This window comes from Phasianus colchicus, chromosome 3, assembly GCF_987193195.1.
Source record: "Phasianus colchicus chromosome 3, bPhaCol1.hap1.1, whole genome shotgun sequence".
In the NCBI taxonomy this organism is placed as follows: domain Eukaryota; kingdom Metazoa; phylum Chordata; class Aves; order Galliformes; family Phasianidae; genus Phasianus; species Phasianus colchicus.
This window is the reverse complement of record NC_143438.1, coordinates 27,434,591-27,459,628: the sequence shown is the minus strand read 5'-3', so window position 1 is coordinate 27,459,628 and position 25,038 is coordinate 27,434,591. Positions and strand designations below refer to the sequence as shown.

The window sequence follows — 25,038 nt, the reverse complement described above, 5'->3', positions numbered from 1 at the left end:
GTGAGGCCTTACTCTAAATAAATTAGCAGTTAGCTCAACTCTCACTGCAGTTGGTAGTCTGTTTTAGCAGCAGTGTAGTTTCAGCTGTGCTTGCTGCAGTCCATTTTTTTTGTTGCAAAGTGGTGCTCTCTGAAGCTCATCTTTGTATTGCTCATCCCACCTATCCCATTTTCAGTAAAACTCTGCTAATCCATTGGTCCTCCTTTTTTTGGGGGTACCCATCTTCTGGCAACAGTGGCACGATTTCAGAAATGCTGCGCTTGAACAACTTCCAGTGATATAGGTGAGAATTGTGTGTTCAGGAGCCCTGAAAATTCAGAGTTGGAAAAAAAGCCAAAAGTTAAAACTAGGAAACTGGGATAATGGATCTCTGTTTAAAATTAAGACCTCAGACCTCTGTTGCTCAATTCTGGTGCCTTTTACAGACTGGTTCTGACGGTCTGTAAAACCATCATTTTATGCTGCATTAAGACCACAATTTGGTCTCATGCACCGTTTTCCTTCCAAACAAGCAGTAGGTTGTGTCTTTTGATTGCAGATACAACCCAGTTGGCAAAAATGGTGCAATATTTTCAGTCTGTTGGGAAAGTTAGAAGCGCTCCTAAGCACTTTTCCCCAAGTGATTTTTTTCTCACACCCAGAAAAAAATAGGAAATAATGACATTATCAGATCTCTGTACTCGAGATCTGGCTCTGAGTTCTCATTTTGATATCTCCATGAAGAATCATGGGTGTTTCAGTTTGTTTCTTGATTTTAAAGACTGATCAGAAAACATTGGTTGACGAGCACATGCGTAGATGCTTAAATATGGATTGGGAATCCTGGCTGGGGACCCACAGCTGCAAATGCTCGTTGGTGTCTGTGTAACATTGCATATCTTCCCACCTATAGCTATTTCTGGTACCATTTAATCAAGTTAAGAGAGTAGGAAAAACATAAGAAAGATGATTTGATAGAAAGTCTTTGAAACAAGAAATACCTGGCATGGGTTTTTAGCAACGCAAACTTTAAATCTGTGTACGTTCGAGTATTTAATAATTTCTATTAGGAATATTACATTTGGTCTATTTTTTTTTGTGATTATTATCATCTCAGTTTGCTGGAGAGCCACCTGCTGAAACTGAAGGGTGTAGTTCAGTTCAATTACTGAGAACTGCTTATAGTGTCATTGGAATCTTCCTTCTTACAGAAAAATAGTAATAGTTTATGATGAAAATAAATCACAGTAACTTGAGGAAAATCTAGTTTTAGAAATCTGTAAAATAATTGATTACGATACCAAAGGGTTTTTTAAATCTCATTTTGTTCATAATAATACGGTTTTACAAACGTAAATAGTTCTAAAACTTATAAACTGTGCCTTTTCTAAGCAAAACAATGATTCTTGTTTGCATTAAATATGTGATGTGAAATTTACTGTGCTGGAATCCGAAGGAAACAGAGACACCCACAGAGAGAAATCACCTTTGTTATGGTAAATAGTAGAAATAATTTCTCAGTGTTTTCTTTTGAATTACCATGACTCTACATGCAGAAGTAATTGTGTTCTGTAATGGCTTAGTCTTGCTGATGGGAGGAAAGGGCAAGGGTGACTGGAAGGGAAGAAACCTTCTTAAAGTCAGCTGCACAAAGTAGCTATCTGAGATTTTGCGGCCAAGGGCAGCACTGGTAGGATGTAGCAAATCTGTGAATGTGATGTGCAGCTGGAAGTGTCTTGGCAAGGCAGCTATATGCAGCCTCTCAGAAGCATTGTGATCTTTTTTTGACCATCGAAGATGGACTGGGAGGACAGCAGGGACAAACTCGCCATAGGTGTGGTAGCAGAGGCTGAGGGTGATGCTTTCCACCAAGCTGCCTACTGAGCGTCCCTCAGGGCCGTACACTGCTCACTTACACACAACCACCCACCCACCCATACAGGGCCTGAGCTGTACACAGTTCCTTCTTCACTGCTAGGAAAGCAACAGGAATGTCCTGGGCTTTCATGTCTCTTTTGGTTGTGGTGGTTTTTTTTCTTCCCTCTTTTTCTCTCTTTCTCTTTTTCTTTCTTCCCCAACCACATTATCTTACAACATACATCTCACTTTGCAGGCAAAACTTAATAACATTTCACATTTTTTATGATTTTTTCAAATACAATTTTCTCAAAAAAGAAAGAAAGTTACAATATAAAATCACAGCAAAAAAAAAAAAAGTGTAAATACGATGTTTCTGTTGGAAAAGGCAGTGCCTGAGGAAGGGCTGGGAAGTGGTTCTTTTTTACTTTTTTTTTTTTTTTTCCCCACACAGGTATAAACTTAAAGCCATTCACCATATTTACTCTTTTTCTCAGCTCTGTTAAACCACATTAGGTTATTGCACCACAGCAAAGCAGAGAAAAAAGGGAGATTACACTAAGCTAGTTTTCTGAGGGCACAGTTTGTTTAGATGTATGTACACAGCATCCTACTTTCATGCCTTCCTTTCATGTACAATAAAATTATTGAAACATTTGGTTCTAAACAAATTGAAGATGATTTGTGCAAAAACAATCCAAAAAATAACCCCCCAAATCCCCTTCATGAACGGGAAATGCTGTTTGCCCCTGCCTTTTGACTATGCCCTCTGATACACCATATCTTAATATTACTTATACCACTGTACTGTTTAATATACAACATCAACATGTTCTGTTATAGTACAAATAAAGAAACTCCGTACGCAGGAAAGAAACCCACTGTGATTGACAGTGCATCATTATGTGATAGGAACCATTTTAGATATATATACACATACACATATATATGTATATAAAATTCATGATACACAAAAGTATGAATAGAGAGTGTGCCTGTTGAGAAGAAAAGCAGCATAGAAATTCATACACACACATGTGTACACAGAAATGTTGCAAAAGCAGTGAGCTTGGTCAGAAATCATATTTAATAAAGCTAAGTCCAATGAAGTTTTGAATTCAGCTGGAAAGCTGGAACTGTGCTTGCTTATATGGTTAATGAACATTGCTTTATTTGTATTGGATCTTAGTAAAATAGAAAAAAAAAAAAAAGAAAAAAAAGAAAAAAGAAACCACCTGACTAAGCTTTTGTCACCTCCTCTTTTATAGCTTGGGGTGCCTTAAAATGAAGAGTTAAGAAAATGATGACATGGGGTGTATAATGGCCAAAAATAGCGTAAGAGTCATAACTCTACACAAATGACATCAAAAAGCTAAGAAATTACTTTGTCCCTTCTTAGTCTGGATCAGTTGAAGGTTGAAAGGAGCAAGAGTGGGTGAATAAATATGCCAAATAACTACAGAAAAAATGAGCCCTCTTGAACTTTATTGAAATCCCAATTACAACAAAAACAAATGAAACCATCATCAATGTAAGCTTCTCCCTTGAAGGTCTTCTTCAGGTCATCCCTACACAAAGTACGTAAGTGATGGTACCTTTTACCTTTTTGCCACATGTAGGTTTTCTTGAAACTGAACATGTAACAGATGTGCTGACAAAACCCACACTTGTGGCCTGAAATTGGCCCATGATCTTTTAGTGCCTGCAGCCAGCTTGGGCTGTAAGATGTCAAGCAGCCAGGTCTCATGACTAAGCTAAAATAGGGTGCTGGGAGTGCTCAGCTTTGCACCTGTACATTACGTTACTAATGTTTGGGAGGGGGATGCTGGACATTCTGTATGTGCTTTTACTACCTGAAATGTACTATATGTTTTGTTTTCACTTTTGTAGGTGTGTGCATCAGCATATGGACATCCCTACACAGCATTCACTTCTGGTAATACAGCTACTCATCATGAATACTTACATGGACACACAGTGTAAAAATACTACTGTGCATGTGTCCGACCATGGGTGTGCAGACCCAGCATATGAAGAGTGTAAAAGAATGTATTTGTAATTCATTATTTCATCAGTGTTTTTCCTCTAACTTCTGTGGTATTGCTCCTGACTTACACCTGCAAAAGTGAAAGCAGAAGGAGGAACTGGGTGTCCATGATAGAACTGTGTATTAAATATAACTATGCATACCAGGCCAAATTGCCCTAGGTACAAGTGTTCATGGTTCCATCAAATCTCTTTTATAATGCACATATGTGCTTGCATGCACTTGTGAGAGAACGTGCAACTGTATAACAAGACAGCTAGACTTGTTAGCTACATTATTTTTTTTTTTTTAAGTGGAGAATATACATTTATTATAAGGAATGAAAGTATTTAAACATTCAGTTAATTGGGTAGGTTGTTTTTATGAATGATGCCTAGAAAATATTGCAGCACCAATTAGAGTTTTTTGTGCAGCTGTAAAATTTTCATTTCAGATCAATTTCATATTACGAGGGTGTTTATGGAGAGGAATTAACTATTTGGAAAAGGAACTTCAGTTTTTTAAAGTACTTTTTCATATCAGCTGTGATTGGGGTTACAAAGGTTTCTTGGAGGAGTTTTTATTGTAAATGAAGTTACAATATCTGCAGGAGAATCCACCATGGAGAAAGCTGTGGTGAATTTCCTGGACTTTGCAAAGTACTGCATTCTCTGCTCTCTTTTCAGCAAAACACCAGGTTTTTTTTTAACCCTAACATTAGCTCCAAGTGCGTTCTGAATGCCTTGCTGATCAAGAAGCCAAGGTACTTAGCACCTTTGCAAAGAGGCTACCACTGAGGGATTGGTCCCTCCTTAAATAGCACATACCAGGAAAGAGGAAGTAGGCTACAAATGTTGACTAGCTGGTTTAATTCAGCTCGGTGTTTTACAAATAATTAAGTACAACACAAATAGAGCCACAAAATCTGCAAGACGTCATCTGTGGAAGCAAAATGGGAATTTCTCAAAGGTAAAATATAGGGATATTTGGGTATTTTCCAGACAGTATAAAAAAAATGAGAAATGTGCATAAGGAGAATTTTCCCCACATGTATTTCTAGCTAGTGCTTTTCTCGACTGTACATTATACTTTTCTAAATAACTAAAACTCAAAAAAGAAAAATTAAATACATTGTAACTTGTTTCTGCAGAGAGAGGAGGAGTTTCTTAACAGTAAGTGGGGTTCTATTGAATAGGGAGAGAAAACACTTGTTGAAGGAAGAGCCATCAATATTCTTTTCTATACATTAAATGCAATTTATACTTCACAGAGTATATTACAAGGGTGTTTCTTATATCTTCACATACCTGCTCGCATGCCTAGTGACACAAACAAGGCATGCCACGATGTCAATTCCAACAGCACCCTTGCAGGTGGAAATGTTCTACTTTTTACTGCCAAAGTAACCCTGGACCCTCTGGTTGGGTTCCAGTCCCAACCCAGCTGTCTACAAAGTCAACTGGGATGGCTGGGCCCCTCAATCTTTAGTTGAGTTTAATCTTTCTGTATGAGTCAAATAAAACCAGGAAGTTAAAAAAACGCATCTGGTGTATGAACCCTGTGCTCAGGGTGTTAAGAGAGAAAGCTAGGCCATTCCTGTCTCATGTTCGCATCCATGTTGTGCATTCTGTGCATGGGTAGCGGTTTTGGCAAGGGAGGGTTGCAAGAAGCATCAGTTAAGGAAAGGACTTTCAGCTATCTGACTACAAAAGCTCCTACATACATTACTAAAGGTTTCCGTGATCAAATGCTTTCAGTAAAAACTTTAATATTCACTTTAGAAAACTGAGTTGCAACACATGCTACCAAAAGAAAAATCTTTCCTTGTGGGAGAATATATCTGAATTTTTGATTTTCTTGTACTTTTACTGTCCACTAGTCTTGTGCTTTGTTGCTGTTGTTGCTTGTGTAGCTGCAGTAATGTAGTTGTTGAGACTGGACCCGTGCCCGAGGAGTTTTAACTCATGTGGAAACGGTGCTCTCCTCGAGTTATGTGGGAAGAAAATTCATACCTGTCCTGGCTGTGGTAGCCGCACATGTTGCATTCAAAAGGGTCGCGGAACCCATGGCAGCCCATATGGATTGTATACATCACATGATCCAAGAAAAGGACTCGACAGTGTTCGCACTTGTAAACTCTCACTTGCTCCCCATTGCTGCTGATCACTTTGAAAGCATCCTGGGAATTGTCAGTACCTGCCCTTAAGACATCATACTGCCTGCTTTCTTCTTTTATAGATATGCCGTTTCTTGCATGGGGACCTATGTGGTTTGTTAAGTAAATTAAACCACTGCGTTCCTCGTTATTGCTCTCCGTATCTGTTGAGTCTTGGCAGCTGTTGCTGGGAGAGGCATCCCGTTCAGAGGAGACTGATTTAGCTTTGGAGAGCAGCAACAAGTTTTCTACTGCGCTGTCCTGAGCCGTATGGTTGGAGCGAGTCTGATTGTCCCCAAGAGGTTTGTGGAGCTGATACATGGGGCTGATGACGGGCACCACTTCAGAACCAACCGGTGGAGTCTGGACAAGGGGACGCAATGACTCTGCCCCCAGGTAACTGATGGCATTGTTAATGGCCTGGTCTATGACATGGGTCTGCATTATCTCGTTCTCCTTCTCATAGTTGGTGGTGGCATCATATGGAAGATCGGATAGACACTTCTCACCTGCAGTGAAAAACAGTCAGGAGTTAGACAACTGATTTCTATGCAATTAAGGAAATGAATGCCATGTTTGAAAAAACAAAACAAAACAACATGAAATACAAGAGTTGATCGAATCCACCCTTGAAATTCACCTATGTTACTCATAGTTTTTAATACAGCTGGTCAGAAAACTGGTTCGTTTTTTAACCTGCAAAAATAATCTGAGGTTTCTGGAAAAACGAGTAGAAGAAGACAGATGCACGGGGATTTGTGGGAGCTGTAGATTGAGTGTTTCATCCTCTCCTTTCTAATTGGACTCCCTCATCTGACTCCAGCAGTGGACTGGGGCATGCCTTTGTGGCTAAGTGTACCAGCACAGTTACAGGGAGCCTGGACTTTATGTTTCACAGCATGAAGGACATTATCTTTTTTTTTTTTTTCCAAAATGTTAAGATTTTAGAGTAGAAAATGTGTGTTTTAAATATTTAGTTTCTTACAAACAACCCATATCACTAATGTTGTCATATGTAATTTCCAAAAGAAACAAATAAAAAATTAATTTTCAGTATTGCAACCTTCCCCCCACACCTGTTTTTTTAAACAAGCCATACATCAGACACATGTAGACACAGAGAAGCTCCAGATTACCCTAGAAAAAAATTATAATGTACAAGAAGAAAGAACTGTGGAAAATTTGTAAGTGCACTCATAGTTGGAAGACATTTTTCCCATGACGTAGAAAGGCGGGCGAAGAGCATGATTACTTGTTACTCATAACCCTGATTCTGATTTGGGAGGACAAAGCTAAGGGTTACTCTTTTTTTTTTTTTTTTTTTTTCAATCGTATTACACTGATGTATCTCTTTCTGGATAGCCCCACTTAGAATACTGAATACCACAATTTCTCAAAACTCCTGGACAAACAGGACTAAGAAAAGCATAGCATAGAAAGTTAAGAGTGAGAAAAACTATTAAGTCATGGGCACTGATTTTATGAACATGCACAGTCTTCTCAAACACTGAACTATCAGCGTTATCAGGCCCATAATAAATGTGGACAACGACAAAGGGATGAAAAAATCCCAGAGATTCCTAGGAACTACCAGTACCACATTAGCTGCAGTCTGGATGTCTTTCCTAGCTCTGTAGGAAGTCTTGGGAAATTCAATGAAAGCCACAAACATCTCTGTGAGACCTGTAGTGCTGTCACCATTTCCTGATCAACACAGCATTTGCTCGTAGACCTTAGATTTTCCCCTCCTTTTCCCTGAAGCTCCCAAAATATAAATGGCATCATAAAACATATCCTAATTTGACTAAAATAAACATTACTAGGAACATGGAAAAATTTCCAGAAGATCCACCAGATTAATTTCTCAGTGATTCCCCACCCAGTTTCTATTCATCTTGAACAGGGAAAGTCAGTGAAGAACAAGAGTACAGCCTAGAAAACTTCTGGCAATATTGGGCCTCAAGTATAGAAAGTCATACTGTCAGCATTTCCCACGATATACAGTTTCATACTGGTTTGTGCATGCTATGTAAGCAGAGAAAGAAACACTCCTGGCATTGCATAAGTTCCTATGAGGGATGTATAGACACTTTCTAATTGTACTGCACAAGCTCCTTCTTCTTTTTGTTTCCTTACCCTATCATTCTGCCAACTTGAGCACCCCACTAATGTGGTGCATATATATATATGTATGTATATCAGATTTACCCATTCTAATGCTACATTCTCAGGCAGTGTTTGACTCTTAAGATTCAGAATAGGAGATGTGAAAGACCCCTCAATGATACACAGAAAAACTCTCCTAATGTGAACATATAACCCTTGATTCATAGGGGAAGAAAGAAAGTCAAAATTGTTTGCATTTCATTTACACTGTGTATCACTGAAAAGCTGAACTGGTTTTTATTATACACAAAATGTTGGGGATCTGAAAGGTATAATTTTAATAGCTGTTTCTTGGGTAGTTTTTGCTTTATGTAGCATAACTAGTTGGTAGTTGGACTGACAGGATCAAGTGCTCATAAGAAATATATTTTTTTTCTGATCAGAACTGTCTGAAAATACCCAAACTTGAGACAGGCAGGTATCATTTCTACATCTGGGCAATGCAGATAATACTTGCACTCATTAAAAATAATAACTCATTTCTGTGCTTATTAGAGCATAAGTAAATTAAACTGCCAATGGTTTGATGCACTTCAAGCTTTGCACTTTTCAGGTTTCTGTAGCAAGTATTTAAATAGTAACACATATGCATCCAGTGAATGCAGGCTTTTCACTATTTATTTATTTATTTTCCCTTCCTCAGTTTCCTTTGCTGCTTATTGTTACAAACATGATAAACATGTGTACATCTCACCTGTAGTTCTGATTCCCTAGTATGGAAGGCCCAGTTCTGTTTTCAGGTCTGGAGCTATTCCAGTTTAGAAAACACAGAGGGGCTTCATGCAGACTTTTGCTGTCAAATAATTTTACAGATAACTAGTTTAATGTGGTGAACAATCTCACTTTTGAAAGGTAATGGATTTAGTTTTGAGAACGATGAGTGAAACAGCAGACAATCTTTCTCTTAGGCAAAGGATTCCATTTGCTCCTTCTCCCTGAGATTCAGCATGGGGATTGGGATGACATGGTAATAATGTACAGGAGCAATAAACATGTTTTATTACCCTAACCAGATGGCCCAACCTTGTGTTAATCAGGAATTTACCTATTACATGAGGCAGTAGGTGAGGATTGGAAAGGAAAGGATTCGGGGGCATTTTCTTGCAAAAAAACTTCATCCTTGTCAAGATTAGCAATTTTCCATAAGTATCTTCTGTCAGCATGTTGTCTTCCTGCATTGCGCCCTGAATAACTAACTGACAGGAAACTCTGCTCTCTTAAGACTCATAGTTAAACTGGCTGTTTCTCAGGGTGAAGAGGGAAAAAGAGAATGAAAGAAACAGTCCACACCCACAGATATATTGCACATAGGATTCTTGCTAATACCTTTGAAATTTTAACACTTCTGGTCTTCCTGGAGCTTTCACAGAATTAGTATTTTTGCCTAATACAATCAGCAACTAGGGTGTCTGAACGAATCTCGTTTGCCTCACACAGTGGATATATTTTTGGTAACTACCTCTGCTACAACATTTGTCCTTCACTTTGTAAGCATAATCATTTCTTATCCTTGACCACCTCCTAGAAAGTTGACTTTGGATGTGCTGGCCTTCCACTGCCATTTTTTGTTCCAGCCATAGCTGAAATTCTCCTTCTCTTGTCTCAGAAAAACTTAAGTTTCCATTTATCTTTGTGTCCTCTTTGAAGGATGTAGATTTTGAATTTCTGTCCCATAAGCTGGTCTAGCTTTGCCTTGACTTTGACCGAAGACCTTCTTAACGTATTCTTTTTCAAAGACTTCAGTTTTCTCTGTCTACTACAGAATAATATAATATATAAATAATAAATATATAAAAAGTAGATCTGCAAGTAAATCGAAAGAGTATATGCTGTTGTCTGATCCCCCATCTTGTTATTCATTTAATACTAACCCAGCATACCTGATATTGTCTGTGGGTTTGACTGTTAAAGACCTGATCTAACCATTAATTGCTACAAGGCTTATAAGAACAAAACAGGTGTAGCCTCCACATTTTCATTGTTAACACAACTACTAGGTGCAAATGGCCATGACATTTTTGCACTATTCTTAGAATGTACACAAACATCTTTTCATTTAGGTATTCTCAGAACTATATACATTTATTTTCATTATCATTATTTTGGGCCACAAAAGTATACAGACTTTTTAAAGGTTGAACAATTCACAAATTAATCCACATATACTGATATGCCCTGATCTGGATATCATTTAAGAAGTTAATAAAATAATCGTGAAAGTATGGTCAAATACTTTCCCAGTAGGAAGGTCTATTTCTTAGACCATTTTCAGGTTCTCAAGGTAGCTTCAGGAATCTGTGTTGATCTTGGGAAGATCTGGTTCATAAGCATTAAGAAACAGATCAGGAGACTTAAAATAGATCTCCAGATGTGGAAAATCAAACATGTAGGAATGTATAATTGAGAAGTTTGGTAGCGTTTTGTTTCTTTTTTCTTCCCCCAACATTTTGCCATATCTGCTGATATACAGATAAATATTGCTAATTTAGTAAAACAAGTAAAATCATGAAGCAAAAGTGAAAATCTTGTGAGGGTTTTGTTGTTGTTGTTGTTTAATTTTGTTTTGTTTTATTTTTTAGGAGACAGCAAACTTTTAACTCTTACCAACAAATTTCTGAGGCATAGAGCTCTTACGTTTGGCGACGTTACTTGCTAGTCTATCCAGCACGAGGGATCTTTCTGACCCTATCTTGCACAGGTCTTCAGCCATTTCACTCTGGTTAGTTTCCTCTTTTATGACTGAAATCAAATGACATCAGAAGGATTAGGCACACTTGTTCCATTTTAATGGAACCACTGTCTTCAGGTTATGTTTCTTAGCTAATGTCTTTTAGCTCCCAACCAGCTGGAACAAGGAGCTCACCACTGCAAACAGAGGTCGATTCTCACTCTTCGTAACAAAGTCCCTTACACTGATTAATCTATATGCTTGTTCATGTTTCCTTCAACCTCATTTAGGATACAGAAAAGGGACTGTAATTGCAAGGCATCTGCTTGTATGTAGCATAATCATTCCACCCTTGTTCTATAGCCAGTCTGCACTGGCATGGTAAATGAGGTCCTAATATTATCATAGAATCGTAGAATTGCTCAGGTTGGAAAAGACCTTAAAGATCATCAAGTCCAATTGCAACCTAACTATACTACCCTAACAGCCCTCTGCATAGAATCATAGAATTCAATAGTAACAATAGAATTATAATGGATATGAAACAGTTCATCTTTTCATCCTTTTGCTGTCACCCCACCTGTCACAGCCTATGTTATTATTGCTTCTTTAGCAGGAAAAATGGACAAATTTCTTAATTCCAGTAGTGGAAAACGCAGTTGCAAGCTACACCAACATCCCCCAAACATACACCTTTCTTTCTCCCTATATCTATCGTTATACTTCTCTGATGCAATTTTTGAATGCTAAATCAGTAAGGCTACATCTATAGTGGGGTATTGATATCTGATACTCAGGCCTGTTTTCCAGCCTTGTGCAGTGGCTAAAGGCACTGCAGGATTAGGAAGGAGCTTAGCTGTTCTAGAACAGGGAGACTATTTCACTTTAACTACCTTTCACTTCAGTGTTTTTATGAGTAAACTTTCAAAATAAAGGCTATAAAAAATACATACAAAGGTATTGTTTCTGACTTCCAGCATCTAAGGAAAAGATAATACAGAATGAGATCTCAGCTTTTTTTTTTTTTTCTTCAGAAAAGTAGGAAAAGGGTTAATTTTATTTTTATCTGCTACTGGGATATTTATTTTTTTCCTGAACTTGTGAGTCAGAATTAAAGGGAAAAGCAAAATATTTTTGACTTTGATTCTGCATGCTTTTTCAAATAGATGCAGCACTCTGCTACATTTCACTTTCTCTGCTTGCTGAGATTTCATCACTGGGATTTACTCTACTTAGCTCTGAGAAAGGTTCACAGGACCCATTACTCTGGTACCTGGGTGCTTTTTAATACCCAGGAAAAGGCAGTGTTATTTTGGCAACACAGCACTGCCATAAAAGCAAGAGTGTGGAATTTTCATTGCCTCTGAAATATGTAATGTCAGGCTCTACTGAATAATTGGAAAAAGCAACTAAAGTGTCCAAGATGACATGTTACCAAGTAGAAGAGCACATAAGTGATTCTTGATTTGCTGGTGCAGCAGTACATATTGCAGTGACATAATGATGCCATGAAGATGCAAAAGATTGTGACTGACAGAGAGATCAGAATTTTGTTGTGAGGATGCAGGATACCAGAGGTCATTGATGGTATCTAGTCACCAGCATGTGCTAGCATCTTGGGCTGGCCAATGCTTGTAGGTACAACTCTGAAGGATCTTACAGAGAATGGTTAAAGCAGGCAGTTTAGCAGGGGAAACAAAAAAAAAGATCTCAAAGTAATGCCTCCTGTTTTATTACACTGTTCCACAACATCAGAGGCAGATGATGGTGGTATGGCAGTAGAGATTGGACCTTCCCACCAATATTCCAGTCCATTTTGTTTCCACGTGACAGATGGCAGAGAAGGGCAGTCTGACAAATGGTGTCTGACATGGAGGCGCATATGAATTACAAGCAGTGAGTTCCTTGAGGTGGAAAAAATGGCACCCACTGACATTCATCGATGCTTGCTAAATGTTTAGGGAGAACAAACAGTGGTTGTGAGCACAGTGAGGTGGTGGATGGTGCGTTTCAACTGTGGCCATGGCAGTAGTGGGTCACCTCTGCTGGTGCACAATTTTATGAGGCAGCATGAAGGCTCTTGTCCATGGCTGGTAAAAATAAATAGCTAATGGTGTTGACTAAATTGATAAGTAGTGTTATGTAGCTGACAATTTGTTCTATCAAATGGTGTTGCACTCTTTGTTGTATTTTCCATGGAAATAAATAAAAGGTATGACTTTAAGAGTGACTTATGTAGTTATAAAGATGAAAGAATTGAGAAATATATGTTTAGGATATCACAAGAGTCCACTTCTGATAGTTTGAGAGTGCGTAAATTATGTCTTCAATTTCACTCAATCTTTCCATATTATAATTTTAAAAACTTAGACATAAAATTAATAATAAATAAATAAATAAATAAATAAATAAATAAATAAATAAATAAATAAAAGTTGAATTAAATACTAATTTCCAGCCTTTGTAACTGAACCCCCAGGAAATTTCTCTCCAATCTGATAAATATTTTGCTATTATTTGCTGCCTGTGAACTTAAAAGCAAAAATTATCTTCCCAAGTGAAAATCCACAAGTGACTGAAGAACTGTAATTGACCCTTTTTAAGCTTCATAAACTATTTATTTCTTCTCTGTTATTTTTTCTCTTTTATATACAGCTTGCCAACTGTACCCTGGGCTGCATCAGAAGAGGAGTGATCAGCAAGGTGAGGATGGTGATTGTGCTCCTCTGCTCTGTCCTCGTGAGGATCCATCTGGAGTACTGTGTCCAGGGCTGGAATCCCCAACACAAGAAACATGAAGATCTGTTGGATTGAGTCCAGAGGAGAAACACAAAGATGATCAGAGGGCTGGTGCACCTCTCCTGTGAAGAGAGGTTGAGGGACTTGCGCTTGTTCAGCCTGGTCAAGAGAAGGCCTAAAGGGAGCCCACAATAGAGCTGGAAAGGGACCCTTTATCAGAGAGTGTAGTGATAGGGCAATGGGGAATTGCATTAAACTAAAAGAGGTCAGGTTTAGAATAGATAATAGGTGGAAATTCTTTACTGTGAAAGTGGTGAAGCGCTGGCACCGCTGCCCAGAGGAGGTCAAGGCCAGGTTAGATGTGGCCCTCAGCAGCTGAACTGGTGGGTGACAGCCCTGCCCATGGCACAGGGATTGGAATGTGATGTTTTCTGAAGTGTCTTCCAAACTAAGCCATTCTATGATTCAGTGTTTTTACATAGGCCTGATAAGACTTCAGCATGCTTCCACTCAACTCAACTGCAAAAATCCCGTTAATATCTTGAAGAGAAGAGCTTCACATGACCAGTGAAATTCTAGTCCTCTAAAGAATTTTGCCATTAGATTCAGAATATTCCTAATTTCATGCTGACACTCTTTCTTTTAAAGACAGTAAAAAATCATTAAAATATAAATACAATCTCTTGCCACCCTGCTTACTCCTCTTTGCTGGATATTTCTGTTGCACAAATGATTTGTCGATAACATTTATAAGATTTACAAGTTGATGGAAAGCTTTTATTAGTTTAGATCCTTTCAACTGGCTTATTTTTTCTGCATGAGGTATTTAAAAAATGCTGTTAAAAGTCATCTGCTGTAGCAGAATATCAAATCAGATGCCTTAGAAGATATTTGTAGCAACTTTTTTGAGTATGCAAAAAAGAAAAGGCTTTAGGAGCTCCATATCACGCCCTGGCATACCAGAAGAACGTTGATAATATAACTGCTGCATTTTCTATTTATAAAGAATGTATGAAAAATTCCAGGAGGACACACGCTCATTCTGAACTGTTTCAATACATGTTTTCAACCTTGAGTTTATAAGGGAAATAATGTAAAGACTGCAAAGTATACCCAGGACTACCCTGTTTGCAGTGAGATAAAAGAACTTGTTTATAATGAAAAATACTGGGAAAAGTACTGAAAAGTTTTAATTTTGGAAAAATAAAGAACTGATTTATTATCTGAGTGAGTGCTAATAATTTTCATTTAATTGTTAAGAGTGAAATCTTTGGGAGAACACAATGGCTAAAGCCAGAAGTTAATCCTGTAATTTTCTTCTAAATTGCAAGAGTATTCCTATTATATCTGAGATGGATTTTTGTGATACTTTCAGAATGTGGTAGGAAAGCATCTTTCCAAAGGGTCTATCAGTACCCCAAGTATTCATCCCAATGAGATACTTGATATTCAGTCCTAAATTATTGAAAAATCTTTTCTGTCATGATTTGCTATATAAAAAACATCAACTTATCTCTAAAATGATATTATTTTTCATTATAGTTTCTGATTCCTCACATCAGTTTCATATGTACATTTTTACTTAAGTAAGTATTTAATATTAGTGCAGCTTTTCATTCATGTTGATTTTCCTGTGTTGCGTGCCAGCATTTGAAATCCAATGCCAGATACAAAAAATGTGAATCTTGAGGAAGAAAATTTCCTTCTAAATTCTATCACTTCTTTGTGGGTAAGTATTGCTGCCCACTGTGTATTATTACTTTGAGCTTTTCTATTTATACATTCTCCAGCCCCTCAACAAAATTAGAAGGAGCACTGCTCTAATATGCTGTCTCCCAGAAGTATCTCAGCTGCATTTGCTGTTATCATTATGTGCATATACTTTACATTATTTGATAGCATGTAAAAACATATTCAGGTTCTGTCCAGATATAAGGTATTAAATGAGGCATCATTGCAAAGTCAGAGGGAACCTTCCATTTTGTCATTTGACAAACTGAATAATATATACTGATGAGATGAAAAAGGTGTGCAAGAAATGTAACTTATTCGATGAGCTATAACCTGAAGCTCAACCACAGATGCTGGGTTTTATATTCTCTGTTTAAAATTGCATGTGACTTCTTTCTGCCATCAATCTTGTACAGATCTTTAGTATCTTTGTTAAAAAAAATCCAATCCCCAACATCTTTTTATTCTATTTCTGAGTATAGCTTTATACTCTGTGTTTACAAAGAGATGTGCTTCACCTTCACGGTAAGACTGAGAGAGAAGTACAAGAGCTTCTTTTAAAATTGGATGGAAATGCAAAACTTTTAAAGAAGGCTGCTAATAAATTGTTATCCTTTCTGGACTCAGACTGGCTAAGTTAAATCCCTCTGGCTTCCTGCACTCTTGTTTGGAAGAGTCAAATCAAAGACAGATAGCTCATTCTTGATCTATGTTTTGGTGACAGAGGTCAACTAAGCCCATTAAGCTGTACCTGGGAAGGGCAGGAGAGAAGCAATGTGGAAGATTCTGGAGCCGTACCTAAAACACTAATACTAACTCATTAAGAATGCATCCACAAGAGTACTGACAATACAGGACTCCAAGCAAAACCAAGAAGTACTGAAATGATGTTTGGTATTGAGATGGTGAACTGAAATATGGCAAATATTTATTATGTGCCCTGACTTTCACTTTGGCTTTTTATTTGTGCTGAACAAAATGAGAAAAGCCAAGTATTTATCAAATATAGAACAAATCCAGATGCAGTATCACACAGATGGTGATATAGGTGTATATGCATAACACTCTGCCTCTCACAAAAGATGCCACAAATGATACAGCTGTTCCTTCTGAAATCCTTTTTCTGAGTACATGACCGGACAGTGCTAATCCCCAAATGGGTACTTTCATTACCTGAATAAAGGTTGCTTGAGATAGTCATGGTTTGCAGGTAGTTATGACAGCGTTCTTTATGTTCTTCCAAAGAGCTGCGCTGCTTATAGCTGCGACCACAGTATCCACACTTATGGGGTTTGCCAACTGGAGAAAACAAAATGGATTGAAAGATTCACATGAGGGATGCAACACCATATTAATAATGGTAAGAATAACAGGAAAAGGAAAAAAGCACTGCAAAAGAATCTCATTAACTGAAATGAATAATTATTTTTTCTATATTTAAAAATAATAATGGAAAACTAACTGCACATCTTTAAATCAGCAGGCCAATGCTGTGGATGCTGCAAGCTTATTTCAGGTTATTCACATCAGATAAGGACCGTAACACTAAATCTTCACAAATGACATCTACACAAGTTAGAAACTGAGACACTTTCAAAGATCTGAGCAAAGTTACTTTAAAGCCTGGTTCCAACAGGCTGCATGAGGAAGACTTGCAATGAGTACTGTTTTTGTGGGCACGCACCTGCCCATGACTGGATGCCAGTTCTGCTGGAACAAGAATCAACTCTTTTAGAACAATGTTAGATTTCACATGTTTTCTTGCTCTCTGCTCCAGGAAATTCAAGACAAAGGGCATGAAAAAAAATGTTCTGTTTTTCACCCAACCATATTCAAGCAATTCCAGGAATCTCATAGTCATGGCAGGGCTTTGTGGACCTGTATTTTCTGTCTTAGCTTGAAAAATCTGTCACAACTTTAGATGGTTATGCAGCTAAACTTTTGAAATTTGTATACAAATTCTCAGGTGGAAATCAGACTCAGGCATCGAATTTCCTTTTTAATGTATTTGTGTCAATTTGCTAATTATGGGAACCAAACAGTATCTTCATTTTATGCTTTGTCTTTTTGCTGTCGAATCCTAAGCATTTGCTGAAAGTGTTAAGGTGTAGTGTATATATGAAAAAATAGGGTTAAAGTTGCACAATCACTAAAATCAGTAAGGGTGGAGGAGGCAAAATAGAAAATTTAAACATGTACTTTTCCTGACTCAGGATGAGACTGCACAGAACAAGTAGAAACTATTTTGGATATCTGGAAGCAACCCTTGGGTTCCTATCATTTGACTTCTGCTAGAAGAATTTCCTTAGTTTTGTATAACACAGAAATGCTGCTTTGAGAGCTTCTCTTCCTCAGCTCAAAACTACAGCTCCAAAGCCAACTTTCAGATGTAAATTTGCTAGTGTCAGTTACAGCCATGCATCTTGGATGTCTCCTATCCAATCTGCATTTCCATCCTAGCTTGGGAAACTAGGTGAGACTACACTCTTCTTTTTAATGTGCTTTATTGTTGCTAGGTTGGTTTTGCTTCACAGAAGTATGTGACCATGGCTATTGTTAAACACCAAGGTTAATAATATTGGAAAAATGCAACTGTTCAAAGAATATCTATTCAGATCTCTGTGTTACTGTTAAGAGAAAACACTAAAAATTTCTAGCGGAGTCCTGTTTTCTGGAAGATTCTTATCTCCCTCCTTCCTCCCCCTTCTATCGATGTTTTTGTAATAACCAAAGATATATAATATGTATAATAACCAAGTGCAACAAATAACTGCTGCTAAATGTTGTAGGTGTAGTAGGTTGTTCACCCCTTACACCAATAATGACTACCAGACCAAATGTTTTTGAGACTTCATGACTTAAAGCCGACTGTGTTCAGACCCTTTGTTATCTGTGTATGCAGATAAATGTCATCCAAACCGTAAAACTTTCAGCAGCTTTGAATTAGTAGTTCCATGAAATGGATTACTCACATGCAGTGTGTGAGATGAAACCCTAATACAGAAATTTCTAATTGGCCAAGAATTATGGGAAAAAAAAACAGTTCTGGTGAAGGACCATGACCGCAAGCAGAGGTCATTTAGTCATTTCTGTGCAGCTACAGCACTGCGGCCGGCTCACCGCTTGGCTGATGCTGACACGCAACCACTGGCCTTCCCAGGGCGAGAAGACCTCTCACGATTCATCAGGAAAAACTTTTTTACAGAAAGGGTGGCTAAGCACTGGAATAGACTCTCCAGGAAGGTGGTTGAGTCACCATCTCTGGATGTGTTTAAAAATCGTTTGAATGGGTGCTCAGGAACATGATTTAGCAGAGGGTTGTTAGAGTGAGGGTACTATGGTTAGGTAGCGGTTGGACTTGATGATCTTTAAGGTCTTTTCCAACCTGAGTGACTCTATGATTCTATGACCCGGGCCATCAACACCCCCATATACACTCCGTGGTTCAGAAACACCCCAAGGCGGGCCCATACCCTCACTTACCCGAGTGAGTCCGCAAGTGGCCTGTGAGAGCATCCCTGCGCCGACAGGCGTAGTTACAGAGGTGGCATTTGAAGGGCTTTTCACCCGAGTGCAACTTGATGTGGCGCAGGAGGTTGCCCTTCTGCGTAAAGGAGGCTCCGCACTGATTGCACTGGAAAGGGCGTTCTCCTAAGGGGAGAAGGAGGAAATGTGTGAGAACAAAAAATCTTGCACAGGAACAAGAGAAAGATTTCAGTGAAAAAAAGTTGTTTTCTCCCTGCAGCTCTGTGACTTCCACCGGCTGCAGGTTTGATATAACATGAGGCTTTCAGACTAAACCTGCCAGTTTCTTAATGCTTCACTGGCTGGGTCAATTTGATCTGAAAATCTAATTTTTTTTTTTCTAAATCAGAATGGCACATCACAATGCAAATTCAAACTCATTTAAATAAAGTGACTGCAACATTTTGTGTTGAAGAGCCACTCTTCCTGATCAGCAGTTTTGGAATAAACCAATATCCAATTTTGCATGTTGTGGCATTTGGTGGGGTTTTTAATGTGGCTTTTTTCAAAGGGTCTTTAAAATATGCCACTGAAGCAGCAAAATAAAAAGGAAACTCATTAAAAATGCATTTCAGGATCACAAGTTCATTTCAGCGTTACATTCTTATATTTAAATGAAAGGCACTTCATTATAACAGTTATAATAACTTCTTTTCATTTACATTTTCCCTGTATTTTCCCTTTCAATTTCTTCTCCATTACCTGTCTGTCCCTAAGCAGCCAAATCAGGAAAGAGACAGAGAGAGAGAAAGAGAGAGAGTAAAATCACATAAGTTGAAACAGTGCAGAGAAAGCCCTGTACTTCCACATGACACTCCCAGCTCCTCTTTTGGCAGAGAAGTCATAGAAATGGGCTCTCTTGGGCCATGCCTGGGAAAGGCACAGGGAAAAATGCAAAGTAGCAGACTTGATTTGTCTAAATGGGTGCCTGCCATCAAGTAAGCGAAATAGGTCGCCTCTGCAAAAAAATTTACATGGCTGCTGTTTGCTTTTTAACGCTGTTCTAGAGCTGTTTTATTCCCTTGGCTTGTGACATTTGATTTCAGCTAGACAAGGCCTTAAGTCAGCGAGAAATACAGTCTCTTATGTTTACAGTAGGACCGGACAGCAATACAGGAAAATTTAAACATGAGAGCACTCCATTATCAAGATCTGCTCCTGCATGCCCACTTCTCTGAAGATGTAGCCTTTGCCTGAGTAAAACCAGGCATTTTAAAAAAAATATAGCAATAATACTGAATATAAAATTTCAGTGCTGAAGTTAAAATACACATAAAATAAATACAAGTTAAACAGTTCCTTCCTTCTGTCTCACTTAATCATCTTGTGTTACTCTGGACATCCAGGATCTACCTGTACGTCCATACATGTGCAGCATGATAGCTTTTTACTTTTGGGTAATGGAAAAGAAAAGCTGGAAAGCAATTAGATAGCAGCACAGTCAGCTGCAACTTGTGATTAGGGCTGGCAATTTCAGCAGCAGCCAACAGAGAGATGAGCCTTTTTTATGGCAAAATACTTTCACTGGTCAAACAGCCCCAAACGGGCCGGCCCATTCCTTGTCCAGGCCAATGAGCTCACTGGCTTTGTCCAGCAGGTAAGTGGATTAATCTAAATGACATCCACGGTTGGTTCATCTGGAGTGGCCTGCAGGTGTGTTCTCTATACTTAATAAGCCATGCACAGAAGTTAGGGAAAAATGAAAATGGGTAAGAGTGTGCTCCACCTCTCAGCAGATGTTGTGGCAGGTATTTTTCAGAACATCACCAAACAACAATGAAGAAGTCAGTTTGAAATGAGGGGCTTGTTCAGAAGAAATGGTTAACTCTTACTAGGCAACTTTTTCTATAATTCATTTCTATTATTTTTACTCAGAGAAGTGTTAAGAGGAGAAAACAGGGGGGATAGAAGTACTCCAGGAGATATGCCTGAAGTAAGAATGAAATATATCTCTGGCCTACAGCTCTCTTAATTACAGGATAAATCTCACACTGTGGGTGGAGAAGACAGGCAGATGGAGCATGTTAGGTGAGACTACTGCATACCACGCTTTTCTTTAAAACTTAAAATGGGATGAAATGTAGGGGATCCTAGACTTGTGCTGCTGTACAAGTGAAACAACAAGAGGGAGGGAGAGGATGAAGTTAACAATGCATAATGCATCTCCTGCCAGCTTTATGTGCTAGTTTCTTGCCTGCTGAACAGCACTTTATCTGCATTTGGTGGATTTCACATTTGGACATGCAGCTATGGTGGGAGAGGGGCCCAAATTTTGCCCCTTGATTTGATTTTTGCCCCTTGAGCAAAAATGAAAATGGAGCCCAGAGCTGAATCAACCACCACTGCGTTGGTTGCAAGCTTTGGTGGGACCCTGGACTACTTATTCAGTGAAGAATACTTCTCATCTTGATTGAAATCTTTCTCATTTCTTAAGCATCATAATGACAAAATCGCTCAGAGTTGCATATAGCCCTCCTTCCTCAAATGCTCAGAAATACTGATTCTTCAGGGGGCATTCACTTTCTAAATACATTTGAGACGTTCAGATCCAGCTAACAAGACATAACTGAACTAACTGGTGACTCATGCCACAGGGGTGTGTGTATGAAGAGGGAATATACATACATATGCATACACAAATATGTCCAAGTAGGCACACAAATGACACATATGGTACAGGCTGAGGTGATGGGGGGGAGCGGGGGCTGGAAGGGTCTTCTCTCTCCTCTTCCCTAAACACTGATCACAGAAGCAGCAGCAGGCTGGGGAACATGCACACTGAAGAGCTGGGCCAGATGAGCAATGGAGTTGGACATGCGTGAGCAGGGTGTGCCCCACAGCTGGGAGCAACAGGTCAGGCCTTGGGACGCAGCCAGCACCTTCCAGCTGCTGGCAGGGAGAAGGGGCAGACATATCAGGTGCTGCTCTGCATATCTGCACTTGGCAGGTGTATTCATTAAAAGTAATTATGGCTTTTATCAGGTCAGACAGTCATTTTATTTTGGCACTTCAGTGTGCTAGAGTTCTGTTCACTTATCAAATATTTATTTAAGGAAGCCTCACTGCATATGCAGGTTTTACATGAATTAGCAGCAGAGTAATTCATTTGTGAGGCTTATTCCTTCATCAGGCATGTATTGAAATGGGCTTCAGAGTAGACAGTTAAGTGTCTGTAATAGTGTATCCCATTTCTACATTAATTTTCTCAGCACAACTGAAAGGAAAAGCAGTCACCTCATGATGTCCCTTTAATTTAAACTGCCAGCTCTGAGCCTCCGCTTCCTGCAAAAGCATAGCTTCTCTCAGAGCTGCTTGCAGTAGGGCCTGAGAGCAAGGCGGGAGTGAAGGCAAAGGCTTTATTTCCATGGAAAGATTCAGGGATTCAACTTCATAACCCTTAGCTTAACTGCTGATAAAACAAGGAGGTGCTGTTGAACAAAGAGGTGTTTGCTCTCTAGGTTTCCCTGACTAAGAGGATTCTATTGGCAAGGGATGGGTGCTGCATGGGGTCGAGAAGATCCAATGGTCTCACACTTACAGGCTGACAGGGCACTGTCTGGGCCATATGGCACATGCATGGATTGCTGAGCTGGGCACGGTGCTTTGGAAGCTGGAGTCCCGTTTCAGGAGCAAGGACATGGCCTCTGGAGAGGCTGGCAGGGGGAAGGCAACCCAGCTCATCCCTTTGAGACATGGCTGCCATAATGTGTGGCCATAGACCAGCAAAAAATAGGCCGAGGCTGCTCAGCTTTGGTGTAACACCATGTCTGGTTGAGGCTGCTCAGCCTTGGTGAAACGTGGTATCTGGTGTTTGGGAGCCCCAGACAGCTGCAGAAGGCAGAGCGCTAGCCATGGCTGTGCTGCTCAGCTACCAGCACTGCACATCACTCAGAGGTACATGCCGTCGCCCAAAGGATAATCTGTTCAGAATGTGTGGACAAACACCTCTTGCTGACCATCACTACAACATGAATTCAGGACACATTCACAGAACATGCTTTCCTCCAGTTTTTCGCTACCGGGACAAGTGCAGTTTGGCCTTTTTGTTCCCATTCCCATTTCCACATATGTACACGTGTCTACACATAAACATATGCATGCTGTTCATCTGTTTGTTTTCTCATTTTGTCATCTTTTTATCAAATTATGAACTGACTTTCTGCTCTAGCTGCACTGAATAGACCTCCTGCTCCTCTATTCCTCCAGAGCTTACTTTGCCTTGAGCAGACACAAAGCCTTCTGCCTCCCAACTGCTTTGCAACATTTTATTTAAACTACTACAAAACTATATCAAAAATAGAGTGGGCCTGTTTGAAAGGCCTCAGGTTCAAGTCATTTTCCATACACATTTTATCAACTTTTAAAGGATCCCACTGAAATTCAATGTGAAGAGAGCATTTTTGTTATATCTAGGATGTATGTTGCAGCCCTGTTCTAGGAACTAGATATGGCTTTCCCAACAGAGATACGTATCTGTTCCTTCCTGCCGAATATTCATACAAAACTGCTGAATATTTGTTTTCAAAGTAACTTTTACAGCACAACAGTACATTCAGCTCTTCTCCTTTAGCTGTAGATGTCCTCAGAATTTAGATCAGAACCAAATTTTTAAATACCTAAACTCAGGTAAGACAAGACTCACCCTAGTCTTCACTTCATTTGTTTGTGATCTTTGAAACTATTTAGAATTGGAAAATTGAGGCAAGATTCACAGTACTTTGACAATGAAAAGCCATCACCACGGAGCACAACCTCTTTAGATGTCTCGTTTAGTGTCCCAGTGGAAACCTTTTAGTCCAAATCTAACCAGTGACAATACTTGCTTTTACTTTATGAAACGCTGGACATCAAACTAACCCCTTATTTCCTACTGCTACAATTCCCTTAAAACTTTAAGTTACTTATTCATTTTGCCAATCACTTTTATAATCACTGGTCCGTAATGAACTTTGTTGCACTGTTGGAAACATTAGAACTGGGTCAATTTCAGAATTGGACACTTTATTTATTTATTTATTTTTCCCAGCAATTCTTACAGTTTTCTTAGCAATTAAACAAGAGTTAGGGTTTTTTGAAACTTGAAATTTTCATGTAGCTTCAGGTCAAATTACACATTCGTTAAGGCATGAATTTTGGTATCAGCATAATGTACAACGTTGACGGGAATAAATGAAATTGTGCCTATTTTCTATTACTCTGGCAAACTGTGGTTTGTTTGTTTGTTTTTTCCAATTTCTAACCCAATAGCTGGAATTTCATCAAGGAGAAATTTTAATTTCTGTGCTGTCCAAAATGCAATAACAAAATAACCAAGTTCCAAATGCCCACTGATGCTGCATTATCTTACAAGAGGGAACATGTGCATGATAATCAGAAAAGAAGGCTTAGTTCCTAATATGCGGCTGACTCTTGTCAACTAAAGGAAAAACTATGCCAGGCCTTACCAGTGTGGCTTCGTTTGTGAACCATGAGCACATTGGGACCGATGCAAATTATCCCACAGATATCACATTTTAGCTTTCCGTTAGGAAGTCGAATGCCTCCAACTCCTGACATAGCCTTGCTGCCTGGGCCATTGTGTGAGCCATTCATTTTGTCTCCAGAGGTATCAAGCATTCGTAAATCCTCCGCACATTCTTCCCCATTCATTTCACAGGCACGCCCATTCTCTTCATCACTCTGAGTCTCTATTTTAATATTACCGGCTGAAAAAAACAATAGAGGATGCCACTCAGTTTCATTGCAGAATAAAAAAAGTGGCCAAGAAACAGTCACATCAAAGGAGTTAACTTCTACAAAGAATGTACAATATATCCAAATAACAGAAGCTACAAACACGACTACAGTTTTATGTGCCATGCGATGAGTTTACAACACGTGGAGAAATGAACAGTTAACATTAGTAAGACAAATACAAGGCATCCAGGGAACTGGGAACCCAAATAACATTACAAGTGTGTTCCTAGGTCTCTTTGAGATTTCTCCATTTGTGATATTGATTTTGACAGTTTAGGCTAATTGAAATTAAATTAATAACTGATCAGCTACTCATGGATTTGTTCCAAAGAACTATGAAAATAAGCAACACATCAAAGACAATTGGAAACACAACATTTTCCACTTGGCAGAATGGTCCTGAGCATCGTACTGAATTCAGATATTTGTTTTGTGGTTTAATAGGATAAGTAAGGA

At 38.9% G+C, this 25,038-nt stretch overlaps 1 protein-coding gene across 12 annotated transcripts in view; it reads right to left on the bottom strand.

The window, feature by feature from the left end:
- Nucleotides 1-699: 699 nt before the first annotated feature.
- Nucleotides 700-25,038, bottom strand: part of IKZF1 (IKAROS family zinc finger 1) — a 111,577-nt gene continuing 87,238 nt past the window's right edge. For 4 of the 12 annotated variants that reach the window (XM_090137144.1, XM_090137146.1, XM_090137148.1 and 1 more), the window contains 5 exons: nt 24,291-24,551; nt 18,805-18,972; nt 16,495-16,620; nt 10,788-10,922; nt 706-6,526 (listed from right to left, as the gene is read on the bottom strand). In XM_090137144.1, coding sequence (XP_089993270.1) covers nt 5,820-6,526; nt 10,788-10,922; nt 16,495-16,620; nt 18,805-18,972; nt 24,291-24,551 — 1,397 coding nt within the window. In that variant the 3' untranslated portion in view covers nt 706-5,819. Of the gene's footprint in view, nt 6,527-10,787; nt 10,923-16,494; nt 16,621-18,804; nt 18,973-24,290; nt 24,552-25,038 lie in introns of all 12 variants that reach the window. The other 8 variants (XM_090137149.1, XM_031589171.2, XM_031589174.2 and 5 more) reach the window with 8 other exon arrangements.